The sequence below is a fragment of the Candoia aspera genome, chromosome 7, assembly GCF_035149785.1.
Source record: "Candoia aspera isolate rCanAsp1 chromosome 7, rCanAsp1.hap2, whole genome shotgun sequence".
Taxonomy (NCBI): domain Eukaryota; kingdom Metazoa; phylum Chordata; class Lepidosauria; order Squamata; family Boidae; genus Candoia; species Candoia aspera.
The window spans coordinates 49,923,857-49,945,940 of NC_086159.1; the positions used below are offsets into that span (position 1 = coordinate 49,923,857).

General features: G+C 35.2%; 1 protein-coding gene across 1 annotated transcript; it reads left to right on the plus strand.

The window, feature by feature from the left end:
- Window positions 1–104: 104 nt before the first annotated feature.
- RPAP3 (RNA polymerase II associated protein 3) lies at window positions 105–20,386 on the plus strand. Its single transcript, XM_063309304.1, has 17 exons — window positions 105–298; window positions 1,281–1,462; window positions 2,477–2,614; window positions 3,275–3,388; window positions 4,471–4,598; window positions 8,174–8,295; window positions 8,926–8,996; window positions 9,084–9,215; window positions 9,728–9,855; window positions 10,447–10,568; window positions 11,002–11,072; window positions 11,206–11,322; window positions 12,450–12,676; window positions 13,507–13,705; window positions 16,250–16,347; window positions 17,647–17,747; window positions 20,007–20,386. Exons 2-17 carry the CDS (start codon window positions 1,310–1,312, stop codon window positions 20,090–20,092), a joined length of 2,007 nt encoding a protein of 668 aa, XP_063165374.1. The 5' UTR covers window positions 105–298; window positions 1,281–1,309; the 3' UTR covers window positions 20,093–20,386.
- Window positions 20,387–22,084: the final 1,698 nt, after the last annotated feature.

Genomic DNA, 22,084 nt, shown 5'->3' on the forward strand with positions numbered 1-22,084 from the left:
CATCTTTCTAACTTCTGTATCTATGAAGCGGGGTAGGGGGAGTGAGATAGTCATCCGCGTGGGGGTGCGTGACTAGTCATGCGCCACAACGCGCATGCGGGTTGCGGAGGGGGCTGTCGACGCTCTTTCCCTCTGTTTCTACCAAACTCGAACCATAGGAGTTGGAAGTCTTTTCTGCTAGAGAGACTTCCTTGGCGACGCATCTCTCCTCGCTTGGCGCGCTGGGTGTTGTGGGAAAAGAAAGCGGGACGGGCCTCGGAGGGCAGCTAAAGAGCGACACGGGTTCGCAGTCGCGCAGGTTGGGGCTGCCTCGCTACTGTTGCCGCGGTGGGCGGGACTGGGGAAGAAGGCAAAAGCCCTCCGAAGTTGGGGAAGTGGCCCCTTTCTTGGGTGCTTATGAAAAGCCGGGGTCCCTTGCGGAACCGGCGCGACTTGTTTGCCGTTCTGACCCAGTCGGAGAAGTTGATGTCCTCTCTTCATTTTGGAGGCGATGCTCAGCATTCCCAAGACGTGCCATGTTGGGAAGAGGGTTTTTTTTTATTTATTTTTGCACTGTGGGAATAATACATCAGGGAGGGATCTTGCTTTCCCCAACTCCTGCATGCCCCTACACAGATCTCCTCTTCTTGCTGTTTCTTTTCATCTTTCCTTTGGAAAGGAAAGTCCTGCCAAATTCGTGGGTTTCATGTGGTCACAGAATATGACTTATATTTAAGAGCAAATTGAGCCTGTGGTGTTGTTCTAATTATTTTCCATTTGCGTGAAAAGCAAAAAAGTGAGTGTGTTCCACATCAGTAAAAACAAAAAGCGCAAGGGTACTTGTATGGGCAGCATTTGTGCTGCTCCTGGTTTGATCCCTGCCTGGGTGACTGATTGATTTCCAAGTGGACTGGAAATTTGGTCAGCTGTAGTATGACAGTTGGCAGAGGAGCTTTGCAGAGCTTTGACTAGGCCCAGTTTCTGTTGGCAGGACCTCACTTTCTAGTACCAGGGCCCTTTATAAGATGCTAGGCTGTTCTATCACAGCAGATTTTAATTGATCTAAAGGGAAAACACAACAGCAGCTGTAATTCACAGAGGATTTTGTGATTTTGAACCTGGATGATTCAGTCTGCTTGCATTATTTTTACAAATAAAGTGTAAAAATAATGCAAGCAGTAATAATCACTGGTAAGCTGATTTTTCCACAGTAATTATATGTGATTTGCATAGTACTGTGCCAGAAAGCGTGTGTGTGTGTGTGTGTGTATTAAGTTAGAATTTGCTTGTGCCTGTTACAGACCTGCCTGTTTTCCAATACATCCATCAGATGACTTCACCAAATAAAGCAATTGAGTTACAGTTGCAAATACGACAAAATGCCGAGGAACTTCAAGATTTTGTGAAAGATTTAGAATGCTGGGAGAAGGATATTAAAGAAAAAGATCATGATTTAAGGCTTCAGAGTGGAATTGCAGATAAAGTAAGATCAGTGTTTTGATAATAGGATGAATAGAGACACCTTAAAATGGAAATGTGCTCTGTTAACTACATCTTCTGATTTTAAATAGAATTACAAACAAATCACTATATAATTGACTTGGGCTTCAGTTATAGCCCCTCTGTGCCAGAGACCTAGGGGCTATGGATAGACAGAATTTCTTGTTATAGGTCTAAAGAGAATCTCAGAAAAGAAAAGAAAAAACTTACTTCTTTCAAACCCCTGTGGAAATAGCTACAATCCTTCCTCGCAGTCTCTGCATTGAAAGAAGGAAAAGAAATCAGACAAAATTAGGGAGGGGTGGAACAGGGGAAATTTTAGATCCTAAAGTTTGTCTCTATACCTTAGATGAGTCCTTCAGGTTTGTTGTTGTTTATTCGTTTAGTCGCTTCCGACTCTTCGTGACTTCATGGACCAGCCCACGCCAGAGCTTCCTGTCGGTCGTCAACACCCCCAGCTCCCCCAGGGACGAGTCCGTCACCTCTAGAATATCCATCCAACTTGCCCTTGGTCGGCCCCTTTTCCTTTTGCCTTCCACTCTCCCTAGCATCAGCATCTTCTCCAGGGTGTCCTGTCTTCTCATTATGTGGCCAAAGTATTTCAGTTTTGCCTTTAATATCCTTCAGGTAGTTTAGAATATTTCTACTTGTCACAGTTGAAGGGGGGGAGCTTTAAAAGTATGTGAGATGCAAAACCTTCTGTCAGGACAGTGCTCAAATTGTCAGTGTTTCAAGTCAATGAAGTAGAATTACCCTGTTAGTTTTACCATTTTGTATTAACCCATTAGTTTGGGGAGTTCTATTGAAGTGTTTGGAAGTCCTTTATTGTAGGTGGATATGATCATCCCCATGGAGAGCCAATTTTTGTTTTGGACCCTTGTCTTCTAAAAAAGCCAGCCCTGATTTTTCCCTGTTACATTGTGGTTTTATAAGTTGATGTCATATCTTAATTATCAGATGTTTTCTGAAAGTATACTGCTGTATTTTCTGTTATTAGGATTTACCCCCAATTAGGAATGAAGCATACAAAAAGAAAAAGAGCAAAGTTAAAACAGTCTCAAAAAAAACAACGGAAGAAAACAAAAAGAACAAGATAAAATCTTATGATTATGAAGCTTGGGGAAAGCTGGATGTGGTAGGTAAAATATTTTTTATTAAATATATTTATCAAAATGCAAGGCAAGATTGTAGGATTCTGTTTTGTGGATATTTATACATACCAATGTAAAATATCAGTTTTATGTTGTAAACGATGGTGACAATACTGAGGATACCAATTTTAAATGTTACAATGCTTCATTAAAACTGGTAGCCAAAATTTAAAAAAAATACTTATTTTATAAAAAGTATAGATAACAATAATGTGCAGTGTGTATTCATTTTGTTTTAATGCTTAAATGTTAGTTTAAGGCTTGGGAGATAATTTTGTATCTGTTGCAAATTACTGTGATGTTCCACTGAAAAGACTATATAAATCTGACAATAATATAATATATAATAATATATAATATGATTTTAATATAAAAATACTGTATGTATGAAGTTTGTGATTATACTTGTTTTCTAGAAATTATGAAATTTATTTCCTCCATTAGGCAGGAGTTTGATGGAATAGTTGGAAATTGTATTGAAAGGCTTTGATTTTGCCACTGATAGAAATATTTTAATATATATCTTCAGGGTTATCTTTGTATATCATATATTCACTTACGTTGCTTCCTTATTACGTTATTTACTCATTCTTTAAATTTGTTTTATTTTGCCCTTACAAGTGCCTTTAAATATATCCTTTCAGGATAAGATACTTGAGGAACTTGATCAGGAAGATACAACTCATGACTCAGTGTCAGATTCTGAAGAAGATGGAATTCGTATAGATACAGAAAAAGCTCTTGCTGAGAAAGAAAAGGTTATTTTAATATTTTAAAAGACCCTCATTTTTTCTTCTAACGCTCACTAGGGAGCATGATAAATTAACCTACATAAATATGTGTATTCTCAAGCTCTATGATTGAGAAGGATTTCAAGTTTTTATGCTGTAAGGTGAATTTTTTGAAACCAAGTCTTAGTTTTCCATAATATTTTTATCCATATTGTGATTTGATTGACTGTGTCTGTGGTTATATTGAGCATCTTAAAACTTTTTCAAAATTGTAATATGTAGTTTTCTAGCTCAATTTACAGAGCACTTTTCAAGGAAAACTGTCTTTAGAAAATATTACAGTGCAATAGTCAACATGATTTAATATTTTTATACATCTATGTCTTGTTTCTTCTACTATGGCTTTTGTAGATCCTGAAATTTATTTACTTGAAATTATAAAAAACAATTCCTTCTTGGAACTATATAGGTGATTATCAAAAATGGTTGAGAAGTCTTTACTGCCACCTGATCTGTCTGCTAAAATAAAGTTTGAAAACTAATATGCATTCATATGCATCTTAATGTTTAAAAAAGTAAGCGTTTTTGTAAGTAAAAAGTAAGACCGTTTTTTTCCAGTTTTCTCTCCAGTCCTCTTTATTTTATCTTTAAAAAAGACCCATGAGTTAGGTTACAGTGAGAAAGGTTCTTAGTGAGTGTTATTCTTTCTTTTCGAAAGAGATTGGTCTCTCTTTTATTCATTTATTTCATTAGTTCAATTTATAATATTTGGATACCACTAATTGAAGATAAGAGTTCTTAAAGTGGTTCAGATGAAATGTCATAAAATTAGATTTATAGACACAAATTGCCATCTCAATTACTATAATGATGTGGGGAATATAACATCATTTTTATTTTTATTTAACAGAAAGATTTTGTAGACCATGGAATATTGCGGCTGAATTGGACTCTTCTGTTAAATTTTAAGTATTTAATTTGACTAGCACTTGAACATAATTCTGTTGATTTGAAAAGAGGGACAAGTATTGTTTCAAAGAGATGAGAGAAGAATAAAATAAGAGTTTGCAGTATATTCATCTTAGTGCCTATTACATTTGTTTTAACAGGGCAATACTTATTTTAAACAAGGTAATTATGATGCTGCAGTAGAATGCTACACAAAAGGAATGAATGCAGATCCTTACAATCCAGCTTTGCCTACAAATAGGGCATCTGCCTTTTTTCGACTGAAAAAGTAAGAGTTTGTTGAATTCCTTCATATTTCACTTTAAATACAACCAATATGTATTAACTGTAATTATATAATTATAATTTTATTGTGATAGGCTTACCATATCATTACCTGACAGAAAGTTTCTCTTATTGCCAGTTTCAACCTTTTAATTAATTTTTTTTTACATTTATGATGTTAATATAAAGGTAATGTACATGTTAAATTCTTTGAACGTTTAACTTTGAACATTTTAATTTTGAACAAGGAATAAGATCATTTTTAACTCCTCCTGTTGGAGGGCTGTGCGAAATAGAGAGCTACGTGAAGAATGCAGAATGCACTGCAAACCAAGGAAAAGGAAAACTAATACATTTGTTTAAAACGTATGTGCTTTAAGAGGAATCTTACTTCATTCCTAATGCATTTCTATTGCATATCAAATTTTTATTATGCTTCACCTTAACAAGGCTCATGGTAGTGCATATGTTTGTGTCTAATTTTAGTCTTAAAACAATTCTGTGAAGTGAGGTAGTAGACTAAGTGATAATGATTGGCTCCAATGTGTCTAATGCCTGAATAGAGTTTGAACAATTTGTGCTTGTTTTCTGTTATCCTTTGATCTGGACTCTGGACAAAGAAACTTTTCTGTCAAATAGACAAAATCTGGAGAGTTCACTCTAGGAAAGCACTCTTCACTCTTAGTTTCTTAGTTGTGACTTTGTTACTTGGAATAGTGTTAGATAAAGGAAAGGAACCAAATTTCAGACCACTTCTTTGTTTTCTGCTATTTTTCTTTCCATGCTATTTTTACGTTTTGAAAAATAAGGATCTTTTGCTAATCCTGTGTTGATTTTGCCTGGTCATGGATTGTTTTAAACACTTCACAATCTTTAGCATCATGTCCTGAAATCTTTTCCATAAGAATAGCATCACTTCTGTAACTGACACTGCTGTTTGGTAAAGTAACTCCTGATTTTTCAAAATCAGGAGTTTTTTTACTTTGACATTTATGATTGCACAGATTATGTGATGATCAGCACAAGATTGGAATGAAAAACAGTAATAAGTTGGTATTTGGGAACTCTGAGGGACGCAGTTTACTCATGAGCCACAGAGAGCCCTCCAAGCCATTTTCTGCAGCCTTCAGTAATACTTTTCCGTAAGCCCCATGGGGCATACATCTGTTGGTAGGTGACGACTGTTCCAAAGCACTCAGCTTCTCTTCCTGCCCATTCCAGTAAAGTGAGAGTAAACTAAACAGATGGGATATTGCTGGCAGCCTAGAATTTAAAACACCTCACTTCCATACACACCAGGACGGCAGTTGCCAGAAGTAAGGCAACACTTTTCCAGTCTTGCCAGGCAGTGTAGATTCTCCCTTAAGCTGAGAAGGAATAACTCCATGCCTAAGCAGGACAGACAGGGATGGCAGCACTCCTAGTCCCATGCTGAGGCGCCATCACAGCTGGCTTCTGATTTATAATAGGTTCTCTTTCTTATATGTATATTTAATTTGGCATTTTCTAGAATGTGCCTAATGATGAAAATGTACCAATTAGGTTGCCTACTCACTTTCTTAGTTTGGTTTGCTGCATTAATTTATGCACGTCAATCATTTAATTCCATCAGTCCTTGATCAGCACAGAAAAACAGACAAGTTTATGGGAATTAAGCATGTAGACCACATTAGTAAGACATGTGATATAAACAGGGATCAATTGTCTTTGTAGTTCAATAAACAAACAAGAGTGATTGATACATAAATCTTACAAACTTTGGTTCCCATCATCACCACACAGATTCTACAGGTACATGTTATCCTGCTTAAAAAACGTTTCTAAACACCTTCATTAAAAGGCATTGATACCTGTGTTCGGTTACTAAAACATTTTTAGACTTAAACCCCATAGAAATATTTTGGCAGGACCTAAAATGAGCAGTTCATGCTGGACAGTGTTACTGACTTGAAACACTCTGCATTGAAGAAATTAACTACACAGTCATGTGAGAGACTGACTGTCAATTGTAGGACATGTTTGGTTATTGCAATTACTGCAACTAAAAGTCATATCATTGGTTACTGAATGGTTGGTTACAATGCTGGATGCCATTGTTTATGATAATAAATGAAACAACCTAAGATGTTGTTTGGTCATTTAGACTCTTTTTATATATCAGTATGAACTCCATGAGGTTTCATTAACATTCAGTGGCAAAGTTTTGAAAATCCAGAAGAGGACAAACACTTTTTCAAAGAACTGTATGTGATTCACTATTTTCCGGTTGTTGGGGGGTTTTTTTTAGATCTCTGCATGCATCTGCTTGTTTAAGGAGAGAATTAATTAATTTATTTATTTATTTATTTATTTATTTTTCAAATTTCAATCATTAGTATCAAATTATACTAAAATTATTTGTACTCTTCCCCAAGATTTTGTTTCTTCTATCTATTCATCCTTATTCTTTGAACCAAAACCTAAATAATGAAATTCAAAGAATTGTACACACCTAGAATACTGATTATGTGCCATAAAGTCATTATTGACTTTTAGCAGTCACATGGATTTTTTCCATGACAATCTGTCCCTAATCTGGTCTTTCAGGCCTTCCAACAGTGCACCCATTGTCACTGTAACTCACCTTTACCAACATTAGAGCACACCTAGAATATAACTAATTCTAATTTGTGTATTAATCACGGAAGTTTAAATTGGTTAATTAGAAATACAGACCACATGAAATTCACCAAAGTCCCTTAGGTATGCACAGTAGTGAAGTATATGGCCAAAGCGAGGCTATAAGGAAAGTTAGCCTTTATGTCCACACAGAGTCACTGATTCTAAATTGATATTATTGGAACCTGAATAAAAATGTTAAAATTTAGAAATCTGTCCACTCATTCTTTCCTAGCAGGGTATTCTACATATTCCCCCTAGACATGCTTAGTTATCTTATGCATTTGGTTTAAACCTTTGCAAATTTAGAGGTCCTTCTAAGCATTCTGTTTTCTCTTTAATTACTCAGTAACCTCATTTTATTTCAAATTGTGTCTACAACCCATTAAAGGAATTGATTCATCATTAAAGGAATTGATTGCAAACTAAATTGGAGTGCTAGCACCCTATCAGTGTTTGGCTGGTGCCCTCCGTCCCAAAATTGGACAGCCAGTGTTAGACTTTTTTTGCTGTGCCCAGAGTCCTTCCAACACAGTACACCATGTCTGCAACAGCCTTGGTAGTTTGAAGTTAAGAAACTTTTTTGAGCGTTTCTCCAATTCTTCACTGATGGTTTTGAGAGTTAATATGGTAGAATGGCTATGATGTTGGAACTAAGAGACCCAGGTTCAAATCTACCTCCATGACAACTTGCTAGATAACTTTGTACAAGGTTTCTCAGCCCTAGGTGTTGGGAAAAATTGGAGGAAGATATCCAATGCATACTGTCTAGAACTACTGAAAGAAACGTAGGCTGTAAATCTAGCAGATAAATCGTACTTCAAAATTCATATCTGGACTTGTGCTTTTATTAGTATGTATTTAATGAATGTGTATTTTTAATAAACATGTATTTTTAATAGTCATACAATATCATTTCAGGTTTTCTGTGGCTGAATCTGATTGCAATTTAGCACTTGCCTTAAACAAAAATTATACAAAGGCTTATAGCAGAAGAGGGGCAGCTCGCTTTGTTTTGGGAAATTTTAAGGGTGCCAAAGAAGGTACACATGTCTCTGTGTGTTGTATAATGCATTCCCTTTTTTGAGTTGTGTTATGCAAAACTTTTGATTTATAGAGTGTGTATTTGAGATGATCAGTACTACTTTCCATACACTACTGTTTCTCCCATCTCAGCATAGATGAGTTTGGCCAATATCAGTGTTTTTACAGTCTGTCTAAGGAGTTTTTTCCTGTGTTATTATGGGAAATATCTGTAGTTTAAAAACCCAAATACAAACATATATGCTTTATCTGGTCTTTGTAGGGGGCATTATTGGTTTAGTATCCATTATTGGATATTAAAAGTGCCTTGTTATTTGTTACAATTATGTTTTATTCCTTCTTTAGGTAGAAGGAAGGTTATGTTAATGAACTGTTAACATAAAATAAACTGCCTTTTTCCTTCAAAATTAAAACAAGTAAATGCAAGCGCTTGTTTCTAATATTATAAACTGTATCAGGAATAATCTAGCTTATCTAGTTCATATCTTTGCATTGAGGCATGTTATATTTTGTATAAAAAGCACTACTGGTATGATAAATGAGCCCTATCTCTTTATTTCTTCAAATCATACAATCATGGTCTACACAATCATGGTTTTTGAAAACTCTACATTTATATCTTCATGCAGATTATGAAAACGTTTTGGAAGTGGATCCAAACAACTTTGAAGCAAAAAATGAACTTCGGAAAATTGAACAGGTAAAGAACTTCAGCTTAATCAATTTGCCAGTTGACCACGATTTTCTTTATTGCTAACTATTTGAACTATGTATATTTTTATATTAGGCTCTCTTGTTAAAAGAAAATGGCCAGATTGAAGAAACAGATACCTTTAGGAAAGTGGAAATTACAGAAGAAGAAATGAAACAACTGGAGGAAGAGCAGCTAAAGCAAAAGGCTGTGGCAGAAAAAGATTTGGTAAACAGCAATGCAAGAATATTTTTCAGGCACATAAATTGAGTACTTTAAGTCTAAGGAGTCATTTCTTGGCCCGTGGAAAAGTAGCCAGGCTGTTCATGGATTACACTCACATCATTGATGACTACATTTGCCCAGTATTGTTAAACTGAATTTTTCTGTGCTTGCTTTGCATGTCAGTAACTTGGCCCAGATGACACATTGTTTACACTTGGCTTAAGACATCTCAGTGTGATGCTTTCCAGATAATTTACCTTATAATTCCAGCAGTCATGCTAACTGTGGTTTAAGGGCATTGTAGTCCAGAACAGCTGGAGACATGTTGCTTACTGCCTGATACCAAGCATACTGAATTCTATATAGCTGTCTGAAAATTATCCCCATGATCAATTCTTCCTGCTTTACCTCTTGCAAATCAAAGTATTGAGAAAAGTATTATTTTCAGTATTACATGTCTGCATATATTTAGATTACCACATTATTATTTTTCTTTCTTTTTCCAAATGTGGCAGGGTAATGGGTATTTCAAAGAAGGTAAATATGAAATAGCAATAGAATGCTACACACGTGGAATAGCAGCAGATGGCACCAATGCACTTCTTCCAGCAAATAGAGCTATGGCCTATCTAAAAATTCAAAAGTGAGTTGCGTGAATTTACCATTTCTTATCTATGCATTTTTGTGAAATTCTCTTTTAAATGCTTACTGATTTTTATTAAACCAAGGACACTCAATGTTTTATTGTGACATTGAGAATTGCTTAAATTAGGAGTCCTAGACAAATTATTTCTCATATGCATTCTTGATATATATAACTCGACAAATTTACATGTTTCACTAGTGGTGTTAATTCAGGTCAAAGTTATGCACTGATTTGCCTTGAGTCTTTATTTTTCACTAACATTCCAAAGCACAACTAGTAAAAATTGAGATTTTTGGGATCCTAGCAAGTTCATTGCTTTTAGTATCATATATCTTACCATTATATTAACTAGAAGATTTTTGAAGCATCTAAATGATAAACACGTATTAGTCCTGCCCTAATTGATCTACTGAGATGATTTCACATACATTCTAGTATATACTTCTCTTTCATACCTAAGATATAAATATGAAAACCTTGATTGGAATAGGTGAGAATTACTGTAGTCTGTAAGGATCCAAAACCATATTAAATTATTATGCTACAATAAATAATATTTTTTTTAAACAAACAACTCTTAACAATAAGATACGAAGAAGCAGAAGAAGATTGCACTCAGGCTGTGTTACTCGATTCTTCATATTCTAAAGCCTATGCCAGAAGAGGCATGGCTAGATCTGCCCTGGGAAAACTAAAAGAAGCTATGCAAGGTGGGATTGTGAATAAAAGTGTGCATGTTTAATGTTGTCTCTTTCTCTGTCCAACCCTTTCAAGGAAGCAGCTCCAATCCAACAATAACATTCCAATATTCAAAATGCTGTGGTTTTAAAGCTGTTTTATATAGAGTAGCAGATACGTGTTTTATGAACCAATGTTTTTTGTTGTTGCTAAGAATTAAAGAACAGATTACGGATTATGCTGCTTTTAAGAAAATCCTATACATTTTACTCAGAGAAATGCTTTGGAAGTCCTGTTGGAGTCCATGAAACTGCCAAGAGCTTACCTTTGATAGATGTAACTCTACAGTTGTAAATAAAGGTGTATATTGGAAGAGATGCTTTTGGATTACTTGTATCTTTCATAAAAATATAGTGAAAGCCTAAACCTTTTGTGTGTGGGGGGGTATTTATATGCTTTTGTTAGATTTTGAAACTGTCTTGAAGCTGGAACCTGGAAATAAGCAAGCAATAAATGAACTAACCAAGCTTAAAAATGTAAGTATGTTTATGCTTATGTATTTTAATGCTTTCTTGCAGCAGCAATGAATTGTTTTTAATCTGAGTATTTTGTGGATATTAACCTCTTTAGATTTCCATGGATGTTTATCTGACTAATCTTTCTTTTAAGGAGTTAATCGCAAAAGGTTTTTTGTCAGACACGGAATATTCTGGACTACCACAGAATGAATCAGAAGTACAAAATCTGGTAAAACCCATTGATAAACCCTTGCATCTGAGATCAACTGTAAGTATTAATGATGAAAGGTGCAAGTTTTTAAATCTTCCTAGTAAGCACATTTTTTTCATGCAGTATTTCTGCAAGGATAAGCAATGTGGCTTAACAGTCCAAGTTATCGTTCTGACTCCTCTTCGGTCTCTCTCGTGCATTTACAAGCAACCAAATTCTTCATAGCAGTAATGTTGTATATAATAATGAGGCATACAAGGGAATAGTGGGGTCAGTGGGTAACAGACAGAATGCTTCTTGATATTAAAACTGAATAAATAACCCAGGATTCAATTTCACTTATCCAGTTTCAAAGCATGCTATTGAATGCAACCCATAATTTATGAATTAAAATAAGTCAATTGCAAATCATGGGCTCCAAGAAAGCAATCATAACTCTCTTGGATTTGTGATGTGGGTGGGGTCATCAGAATCCACAGATGGGCAATATGTTTATTAGAACTAAACAAAATGACCCAAAAGAGCGTGCAAGCTTTTGAAGTACCTAAACTTCTTCATCAGGCAGGATGTTGCATGAATGGGAAGGAAAAGAAAACAAAAATTAAAAATTAGTCACAATATTTAATCCATAAAGTCTGCAGTTCAAAATACCAATATTAAGTTTGTGGACTCAGTGCAATCTATATTGGGTATTGTTGGTAACAGATTACACTCAGTCATCAGGAACAAAGCAAATGGTTGCTAGCTGATTTTAAAACTGTAGTTGCTAGTTCTCATGTATTGACTGACAAGTCAGGAATCAGCCAACACACATACACACAAACGGAATTCTAGTTCATTCTGTCTCCTGCTGTTCTTTATCTCCGTGTCCTTTTGCACATTCAAATAATGATAAACTACCATTTTAGTGTTATATTCACGTCACTGAGAAATCAGATACAAAAAGTACAGTTAACTATTTGAATGGAGTTAAATTGCAGTTGTTTGTATTCTGCTTTCCACTTCGGTGGTGAGATTGATAGATAGGAGGCAAAATTCCCCATGGGATATTTCTACTGAAAACAAAATATTCTTCGTTTTCGTTAAGACAGATATAATTATTCTTTAGAAATGTTGCTCATCTGTATGTAAAAGTATGCCTCTATAATAATTAATTCATTGCATGGTTATTTTTGTTTATTTAGAAACCTTTAAGAAGAGTAAACATTGAGGAAGTCAGTAATGATATGCTAAGTGCAAATTCGATGGCCACCAGAGAGCCTGAGCCTATTCAATCTGTTTTTGCAAACCCAAATGCAACACAGGAATTAGTATCTGCAAAGAATCAAAGCAAGAATTTATCTTCTCCATCTGGTACTCCCAAAGCAAAGCTGCTGAAAATAGAAGAAATTGGTGATGCTTTGTTGACTGAGTAAGTTCCGTGGGTTCAAAGGCTTTGTAAAATTGAAATAAATAGCCTATGCATGGATTTGTACCAAGAGCTTATTGTGATTTTCTTACTACTTTTTACAACCCTTTAAAATTATACATGAGTTTAAGGATCTAGTTCAATGTTACAGCTGCTTGTTTGCATACGCACTTTGGTTTTCATGTTTGTTAAGCAGAATTACACAAGGAGACTTTGCATAATTTTGTACACAAATGCAGAGACAGTTTAAAGTTTTCATTCTTTCGGAGATTCTAATGTACCTTTGATAAATATATATATATTTGTAGTAAATTTGCATTTACTACAAATCTTGAAAATAAGCTCCAAATTGAATTGGTAGACAAATTATAGTAGAGGAAAGGACAAGACTGTAACAATTGTTGAGTGTCTTTGTACATTAAGCATTTTTAAAAAAGGAAACTTACAGCGGAAAAGAACACCATAGTAATCATTTAACAATAGTAAGGAGATTTAAAATGCATCTAAGTTCATGTTATTTAATCTTGTATTGTGCTTGTCTTCCCATTATATATATCTTTTTATTTTTCTTTAAGTTTTCAATGTATGAGTACAGGGGATACGCAGCTAATGTACCCCTTTAATAAATTCTAGAGGTGGGGAAGCAGTTGCTGTTGGATTTCAGTAACAACTATAATGTATTAATGTTGAGCAAGATTTGCTATTATGTTCCATTCAGTGAAAATGTCTCCAGGGGTCCAGTTGCAGCAGGACATGCTACCCGGTACTGTAAACAGGGAATTGTATATATTTCCTAACAGAAAATTCTCTATTCTCTATCTTAATGTTTTTAGATCTATTAGCACAAATACTGTGAAAGAGAAACCATCACTGCAATCCTGTGCTATAAAAAAGCAAGCTGAGACAGAAAACTACATTCTTTCATCTTTGTCTGAATTTTCTGTGCCTCCAGTCCCTGTGAATTCTTTCCAACTTGAATCAGATTTCAGAAAATTAAAAGGTTACCCTGATCAGTTGTATACATATTTAAAGGTAAGATAATTGATTCTTTATGGCCACTATTTAGTTTCTACCAAATTTGATTTTGAGAGCCAGTTTGGTGTAGTGGTTAAGGCATCAGGCTAGAAACTGGGAGACTGTGAGTTCTAGTCCTGCCTTAGGCACAAAGCCAGCTGGGGGACCTTGGGCTAGTCACGCTCTCTCAGCCCTAGGAAGCAGGCAAGGGCAAACCACTTCCGAAACACCTTGCCAAGAAAACTGCAGGGACTTGTCATGGCAGTTGCCAGGAGTCAAGACTGACTCACAGGCATTAAAAAAAAAAAAAGATCTTACTAAGTATAGTTAAATAGTGCAAGTGCTAATAGCATCTTTTTTCGAGATAAAATTACTGTATTCTGTTTTATTTATTATATTGTTCTTGAACTGTAGAATTATTGGGATTCTACTCTTGGAAAGTTGAATGCTTCATTTTAAATTCTTTATAATCTAGAGCAAGTTTATTGCACCAGTCAGTAAGTGCCCAGTTCTAGCTTAGAGGCTGCAGAGCTATTTACAGTCTACAAAGGCAATTTCATGGAGTCCATTTTGGAGAGTCCTATGTTCCTTCTCTTCTAGCTTGGAGAAATGGGAGGCTGTGCAGTTCCTCAGTGACTTGAGATTCTTGTTCTCCTACTGTCACGAGTGCCGTTGAGCTGAAGACATCAGCGCAATGGCACACATGACAATAGCAAGGAAACAGGGGAAGGGGCTCAAGATAAGTAGCCATCAACTCACAAAGACTGAAGGACAAGAAACAATGGCTAAACGGATCGCGAGGCACACCCAAGCTGTTAGCGCTAACGCAACGGAGATCGCCCAGCTGACAGCAATCACCGGAGGAATAGAGAAACCGATGATGGGCGATCCCGGAACGCCAGCGGGGCCTCGCAACCCCTCACCTACCGGCAGGACAACGTGTTGGACAAAGGGGGGTGACGTAACCGCGAGTGAGGGGGCGCTGACCGGCGCGGGGTATTTAAACCCCGCACCGGCGCGCTCCTGTCACTCTCAGCTTTTTTCCTATACTGTACCTACACTGTGAATAAATCAGAGCCTGTTCCACAGAACCAGTGTCTGAGAATTATTCAGAGGTAGGCAGCGCATGACACCTACCTAGCCCCAAATTCCTGAATTAGTGTCTTTACCTGGGTTCAAACACTCCAATTCCCAACATAATTACCTCAGCCTATGTAGCTGCTGTTTGTGTCCTTGGAACTGAAACCTGAAACTATTGTATTAAAACTACTGCAATGGATATAAGAGATAATTAAATATCACACATGCATACTCAAAGCAAGTTCCATTTGTTAGAGATCTCAGGCTGAGGGGAAGCAAAAAATAAAGCTGATTATTTTTCTTGAACTAAACTCAGCTGCAGTTGTTTATTTATAAAATTTAAACCCTGCCTCAGTCCAGTTGGACTTTTAAGTGGTTTACGCTGTATATAATAAGTACAATAATAGCATTATAATAATATAAAAATAAACAATAAATATACACAATTTTGTATGCTTCCTTGTTTTGCTGATATGTGTTGCCAGTATGCATGCCTAGCCTGAAGTCGTATTAATTAAGAAGCATAAATTCCATGTGACAGTTGAAAGAGGCCTTCCAGTGTGCAGAGGCTCACCTATACACTCTCCTATGATTTTGAGTATCCCGCATGCAAGACATTGGTTTTCCTGTCACTGGGAATTACTAAATTGCAGCCAGTGTATAAATTTTAAATCTTTTTCAAGTGTTACATCTTTAGGAAATCCTTTATTTATTATACTGTTTCCATCTTCTTCCCAAATAACCCATGATAATGTGCATACTTGCACCTCCTTTTGATCCAAGCAGTAATCATGCAACATTCATTAGCTTCACAGAGGGTTATTCATCCATGCTTACCTAGGGTGTCAACTCTTTGAGGTAGGCCAGGTCAAGAAAAAAACATTGCAGATATTCCAGGAATGCTATTTTATTCTAATAACAGAATCTTGAAAGCCAATCCAAGTTTTTTACAGTTCTATCTTACACTACAGAAAATCAAGGCAGGGTTATTTTGAGTTTATTTCTAACACTTTCTTCAAATTATGAATCTCTTGTCCAAGTCCATCCTTAATGACTCTTTCATACCTTCCCCAAGATCAACTCTAAATTCCTTTACAATGAGTATGAATTTGAATCCAGGTGTCACACATCCAGTTCATGGTCAGGCCTTCAGAGCTTTATTTCAGCTTCATGTGAACTGTGAAATATGCCTCAGCATGTGGTCAACATTTTTTTCTGCTAACTGTAGAAGGGAGTAGAGCACTCATCACTCAAAGGCATGCAGTGTGTTTTACTGTGAAAGGTGATTGCCATTACTAACTTCACTAAGAAACTCTGAGAACCTCCCAATATAAGTAACCTGCTATAGTTTGAATACTATTTGTTATAACACATTCTGCTTGAGTTTTCTTTTAGTAGGCATTGTGTAAGAACATGAATTCCATAAGTATTAAGTATTTGCTCTGATTTTTATATATTCCATTTGTTTTTGTTCTTCCAAAGCAAATTGATCCTTCCCTTTATCCTAATCTCTTCCAAAATTCATTGGATCCAGATGTTTTTTGCCAAATCTTGAAAATTCTACAGGATTTTTATACTAAGTAAGTTTGAAGCTATGTTCTTAGACTAATTTACTATTGTACTTTTGGTTGGATTGTGCCTATAGCTGATAGCCATTTTTAATTTTTCTGCAGCATATTTCTTGAGACAAATTTGTTCTGTCTGATACTAACGATATGCCAATATCTTAAATTCATACTCTTTGGATAATAAGCAACAGATACAATAAATTATTAAGTAATTTAAGATGTTTTTAAAAAGGCACGGGTAACAACAGCAAAACTCTTTTCCAGGGTTGAAACACTTCAGTGTGACTTTTACAGTTCTTGGATAGCAATCCAGAGATTACCCATAAGTACAGTTGCCATGGCAATTGTTTCTTCATTCACATCTGACAAGATTGCATCCCAGAGACACTCAGAACCTCTGAATAACACGTTAAAGTAAAAAATGAAAGCATTCTTGTATCCCAGACTAGTAACTAGGGGAAGGAGGAAGCATCTTTATGCTATGTTTCAGAGCATTCTGGATTTCTAGAAAGCACAAGATTCTCCCCAAATAGTGGTCTGGAGTGGAGCATTCACTCCCTTTTGAAAGATGTAAACGTCTTCCCTTCCATCAAGTTCTCTGTGAATGTTGGAACATTCAGCAGAGGCAGGCTGATGACCTTCATTAATACTAGTTAACCAAGGCCAGCCAAACTACTAATACCCTTTTTAATTCAAGATGCCAAAATTTAAACTTTGGTAATATATAAGAGAATAATTATGCTACATGAATTTTTACCAGTATCTTTGGGAGGGGTGGTTGCTTTTAAGAGGAAGTTGAATATATTTAGTATTGTTTAGTATCCACTTGCAATTATGTTTCATACCTTTATACAAAAGGAGAAAACATTTGCTGTGAACAAGGAAATAAAGATTAGATGACTATTTATTTAATATAAGTAGAATGTTTCCATTACCATGGATCTATAATCTGGAACAGAAATAGTAGTTGTGCTACTGCAAATACAGTGGAATGCCATATTTGCAGTTTAAAGACAATATCAGGACATTCTTTTATTCAAACAATTGCAATTTGGGGAATGCATAAGCTAGCAAAAAAGTTCATCAGTGTACTTTTGCTTTTCAGGATAGGACTTTATTTTATTTTAGCAACAATTATATATTTGATTTGTAGCTGCTTTTAGAGTATACTGCTGTATGTATTCTATGAATGTTTTTAAATATACATTCAATTTTTCATTTTTTAGCCAATATTGATTGTGATTTATTTATGCCATGAATATTTCCAAATAAAAATATTTGTAGGTATGCATTAATATCTTATCTTACCAGGAAAGAAGAACCTTTACTTATCCTTGAAATTCTATGCAAATTATCAGCATCCAAAAGATTTGATATGGCAGTTATGTTTATGTCAGAATCAGAGAAAAAAAGTAAGTAAAACACATTCCTGGGTTATTATTAAAATCTACTGGCTTGGTAGTTTAGTATAAATATGGCCATGTCACTGTTCCAGCTACATTAACATCATTTATTATTACATTTTTTCTACAGAAAGTTCTCTCTTCTGTCCCTGAAGAAATTTTGAAAGTAACTTTTCAGAACGAACTATAAAATGATTTGTTGGGTCTATGAAATTCTCTAGCTCCCGTATCTCTTTGAGTGTCTTTTCTTTCTCTTTAAATTGGAAATAAAAAAGAAATGAAACAAAGGACCAAAAAGGAAAGATGGCCAAAGCCATCTTCCCACTCTTTTTCTCTACCCCATTTTTTAATCCATGTTTCTTGCTTTCTGTTTCATGCTACTGCAACTATACTTGTTTCTATACTGGTTGCTGATGGCCAGTTAAATTCAGTGAGCCTCTTGTCTCTGGTTTTCATTTTCATCTGATTCAACAGTCCATAGATACCCTGAGCAACAATAAATGGCTCAGCCATCTTAGCCCATATTCCATCTAGATAATACTAACCATAGTGAAACATTAATGTGATTTATCCTTCATTTAGTTAAACTTCTTTCTAAATAAATGAATAAAATATGCAGCTGCATTTAAAAGTTTAGATACTCTTGGTCAAATTACATGTTTCAGTGAATCCTAAAGTGAACATAAGCTGACCCAACCTCTACATAGGAGGGCTAAACATAATTTCTTCCTGCAAATTTGAAAGCATGCTTATTTATGTGCAGTTGTTTGCAGATTCAAATAAGAAAATAGTGAATATGGCAGTTGTGGAGGTTTGGACATCGTTCCAATGATTAGATGCTTTTTTTTTTTTTTACTGTGAAGCTGTTAATCATAAAGATGACTAGGCCTACAATTAGCAGGTGAAAATTTCACAGTTGAACAACTATTCTGACTCCTATAATCTCCTCAGTTGTGATTCTTCTGTCTTTCAACAACTGTTGGGCCCTCAAAGCAGCTGTCTAAGCATTTGAAAATGAAACAATTTGTTCAGGAATAAACGAAAGAAAAAAATTCAAAATACTTCCAGTTCGCAGCACCAACTGTGAGAAACATTGTTAAGAAATGGAAGTTATATGGAACTGCTGAAGTCAAAGAAAGATGTTAAGAGACCAAGAAAAAATTCTTCTAGAATTTGCCTGTAAGCAAGTCAGATATGCCAAGTAGCTATGCCACTGTTGAAAAGTTTAGCTGCAGCTGGATTAATTGTCCCCAGTACAGCCTCATTTATAACTACAACCATCTTCATGGAAGAGTTATTGGAAGGACATTTGTTTTGGGGGCTCGTGGCAAATATTGTGAAGATAAAAGGAAGAATGGATTCAGCTAAATATCAGTATTTCCTAGATGACAAGGTCATACAGTCAAGTGAAAAAACTACAACAGAAAAGAGCTTGCGTAATTCCAAAAGGCAGTGTTCTGGAACATACCATCAAATCGACCATGAAGTAGTTACAGGACAGAAAGGTAAAGGTTTTGGAAAGGCTTTTACAGATCCAGAGTTCAATCCTGAAAGTCTGTGGGGAGATCTCTACAAGGAGACCTAAGATGTTTCTGAGCTAGAAGAATTCTGCAAGAAACAGTGGGGAAAAAATCCAAAAAGCAAGATAGAGAAAAACTGTACTACTACAGAAAACGTTAAGAAGCTGTTGTTTCTGTCAGAGATTTACAAAATTTGTGATTGAAAGAGTGTCCAAACTTCTGCACCTGCCATGGTCTCTGTGTCTTTATTTTGCAGTTTAAACAACTGCACATAAGTAGTAAATATGCATCAAATTTGCAGGAAGATGTTATGTTTAAGTTTGTGACATTATCATTTAGGGATTCATTGAAACATAGCACTGAGTTTCCTAAATAGTGGGACTTACTGACTTGTTAATATCTCTCTAATGCTAATACCTACTTGATTGCCTCTAATTACCAATCTCTGGTAATGGTTTGTTCCTATGCATAGTTTGTTCCTATGCAGTGTTAAGCATACTTAAACACAATGTGATGAGGGGTTAGGGAAAGTTACATCTGTACAGCAATGGATTGTACTGGCCATAAAGTCAAGCTCCTGCAAGTGGTTTTGGTACAGTTCATTCCAAGTTCCATCATGACTCTTAGTTCAATATGGCCTTTAAGACTTTTTAAATATATAAATTGCTTGATGTTACCATATCATTAACTAAATGCTAAATGTATTTTTCTTAAAACAGAATGTAATGATATATTTCTCTCATTATAGCTGTGCGTTCATTATTTGATCATTTGGAACAATCTCATTTGAAAGATTCTACAATTAAACAACTCAAGATAAAATACAGTGTTTGAGTCAAAGGACTTTTTGTATCTGTGTATATAAATACAGCGGATTATATACTTTTTTGGAAGGACAGTTCCATATGGGCAATTATGACAAAGAGAATTTCAAGTTCATTCTGCTTTTCTGTTATGAGTTGACCCACCATGGCTTGCCTCAATCTTACTTATTTTTTCGTTTTGAACATCCTGAAGAAACAAGATTGACAGCTGTTAAAATACTTAATAAATTCCATTCTTTGTTTATTAATTGTGTGTTAAAAATTATGTATTTTTGTTCTTATAAATAAATTCACAGATGTTAAATTCTTTCAATCTTTTTTGTTCATTTACAAGACTTCCAATATTTCTTGGCTGATTTTCAGGCCTAGACAAGTGAAAAATCACTTACTTTGATTCTTTAGTCTTGGTGTATTTTAAGAACATTTGCTTGCTGTTAAAATTTCACTAGTCATTGTTTTGATTATGTCAGTCTTTTAAGACAGCTATCATCTTGATCGTACACTTGATTGTAATGCTTTAGGTTTGTGTTACTTACACAAGGAGCGAGATTTTCCATCTGAGTACCTTGGAAGTTGCAGAACATATAGTATATAGGAAGTGCTCCACAAACTTTCAGCTGATCTCTTCTATGGAAAATGGACAAAGCGTAATATATGTTTTTTCTTTGTATTTTATGTCAAAAGTGATTGAATATGTAATTACAAAACTTCATATATAACCACATTTTATTACCTCATCTTCCTTTAGTACTTCAAATATCGTAACACATTAAGACTTAGATGATTTTTTAAAAATATTTTGCTGATATAAATAGCTCATTCCAAGCAAAGGATGGATATAAGCATAAGCACGAAGAATACTAGCTGATGCAAGAACTGCCAATGCTTTTAACAGAGTTCTATATTTATATAGCATCCCAAAATACAAGTTCTCTGGGCAGCTTACAAACAATCTTAAAATGTGTAAGATTATTTCTCACACACACGCAGTATTTTTCTATTCCATCTGTAAATTTATATTCCTTAACTGGAAACCCTATCAGACCCTATTATTTCTCAAAATGTTCCCTGTAACCTTTCATCCACATTGTTTCCATCACAGTCACATAAGCTAATTCCAGTTTGCCCCAGTATTAAATTTATTATCATTTATTATTACTTTTAAGGAAGAAAGACTCTCTTAACCAATCAAAGGCTGTCATGACTAATTAGGGATTATGAATCAGTATTTTTTCTTCCAACAGAAAAGACAGTATGTCAGATAGAAAAAGAGCTTATTTCTAAATGTCACCAGCTACATGACTGAACACCTGATAGAAAATGGTTGTATCCCTGTTATGCTCCAATGAGGCAAGATGTCTCTTACTAACCTCATTGAAGGGATTAGTGTTGAACAGCTAGAATTCAGCTGTACTGAACATGACTAATATGATTTGCAACACAGCAAATTCATTATGATGGTCCAATGTATTAATTCCTAAAAGGCTAAATTCAGTTAATTCAATGCACAGTTGAAACAGTCAAAAGACGACATAGATCATTTTGCTGTTTAAATAATAAAACCTAGCAATAATATTTATACATTAGCAGAAGCACTAGCTGCTGGCACTCATGAAAAGCTTTGCGGTGGAATGGTTTTGATACAAACTCAAATAATCTGGTTGATATTTTACACGTCATGAAAATATTTCCTGCTTATATGTAATACTGTAGGATGAGCTACAGTAGAGGGCATCATTTTTTAAACTATATGGCTAAATGTGATATTTGTATATTAAATATATGCATCTCTGGCTCTTAGGATTTGTGGCAATTTACAGTAATACACAATAAAAGCAAAATAAATAAGAATATAGCCATTCATAAAACAAATATTTCAATAACACCAATATGACCACCATACCATCTGTAGGCACTAAGAAGATAGATCACAAAAGCCATATGAAAGCTCAATTTTTATTACTTGGCAGAATGATGTCATGGTCTTTGCCAGCATAGCCTT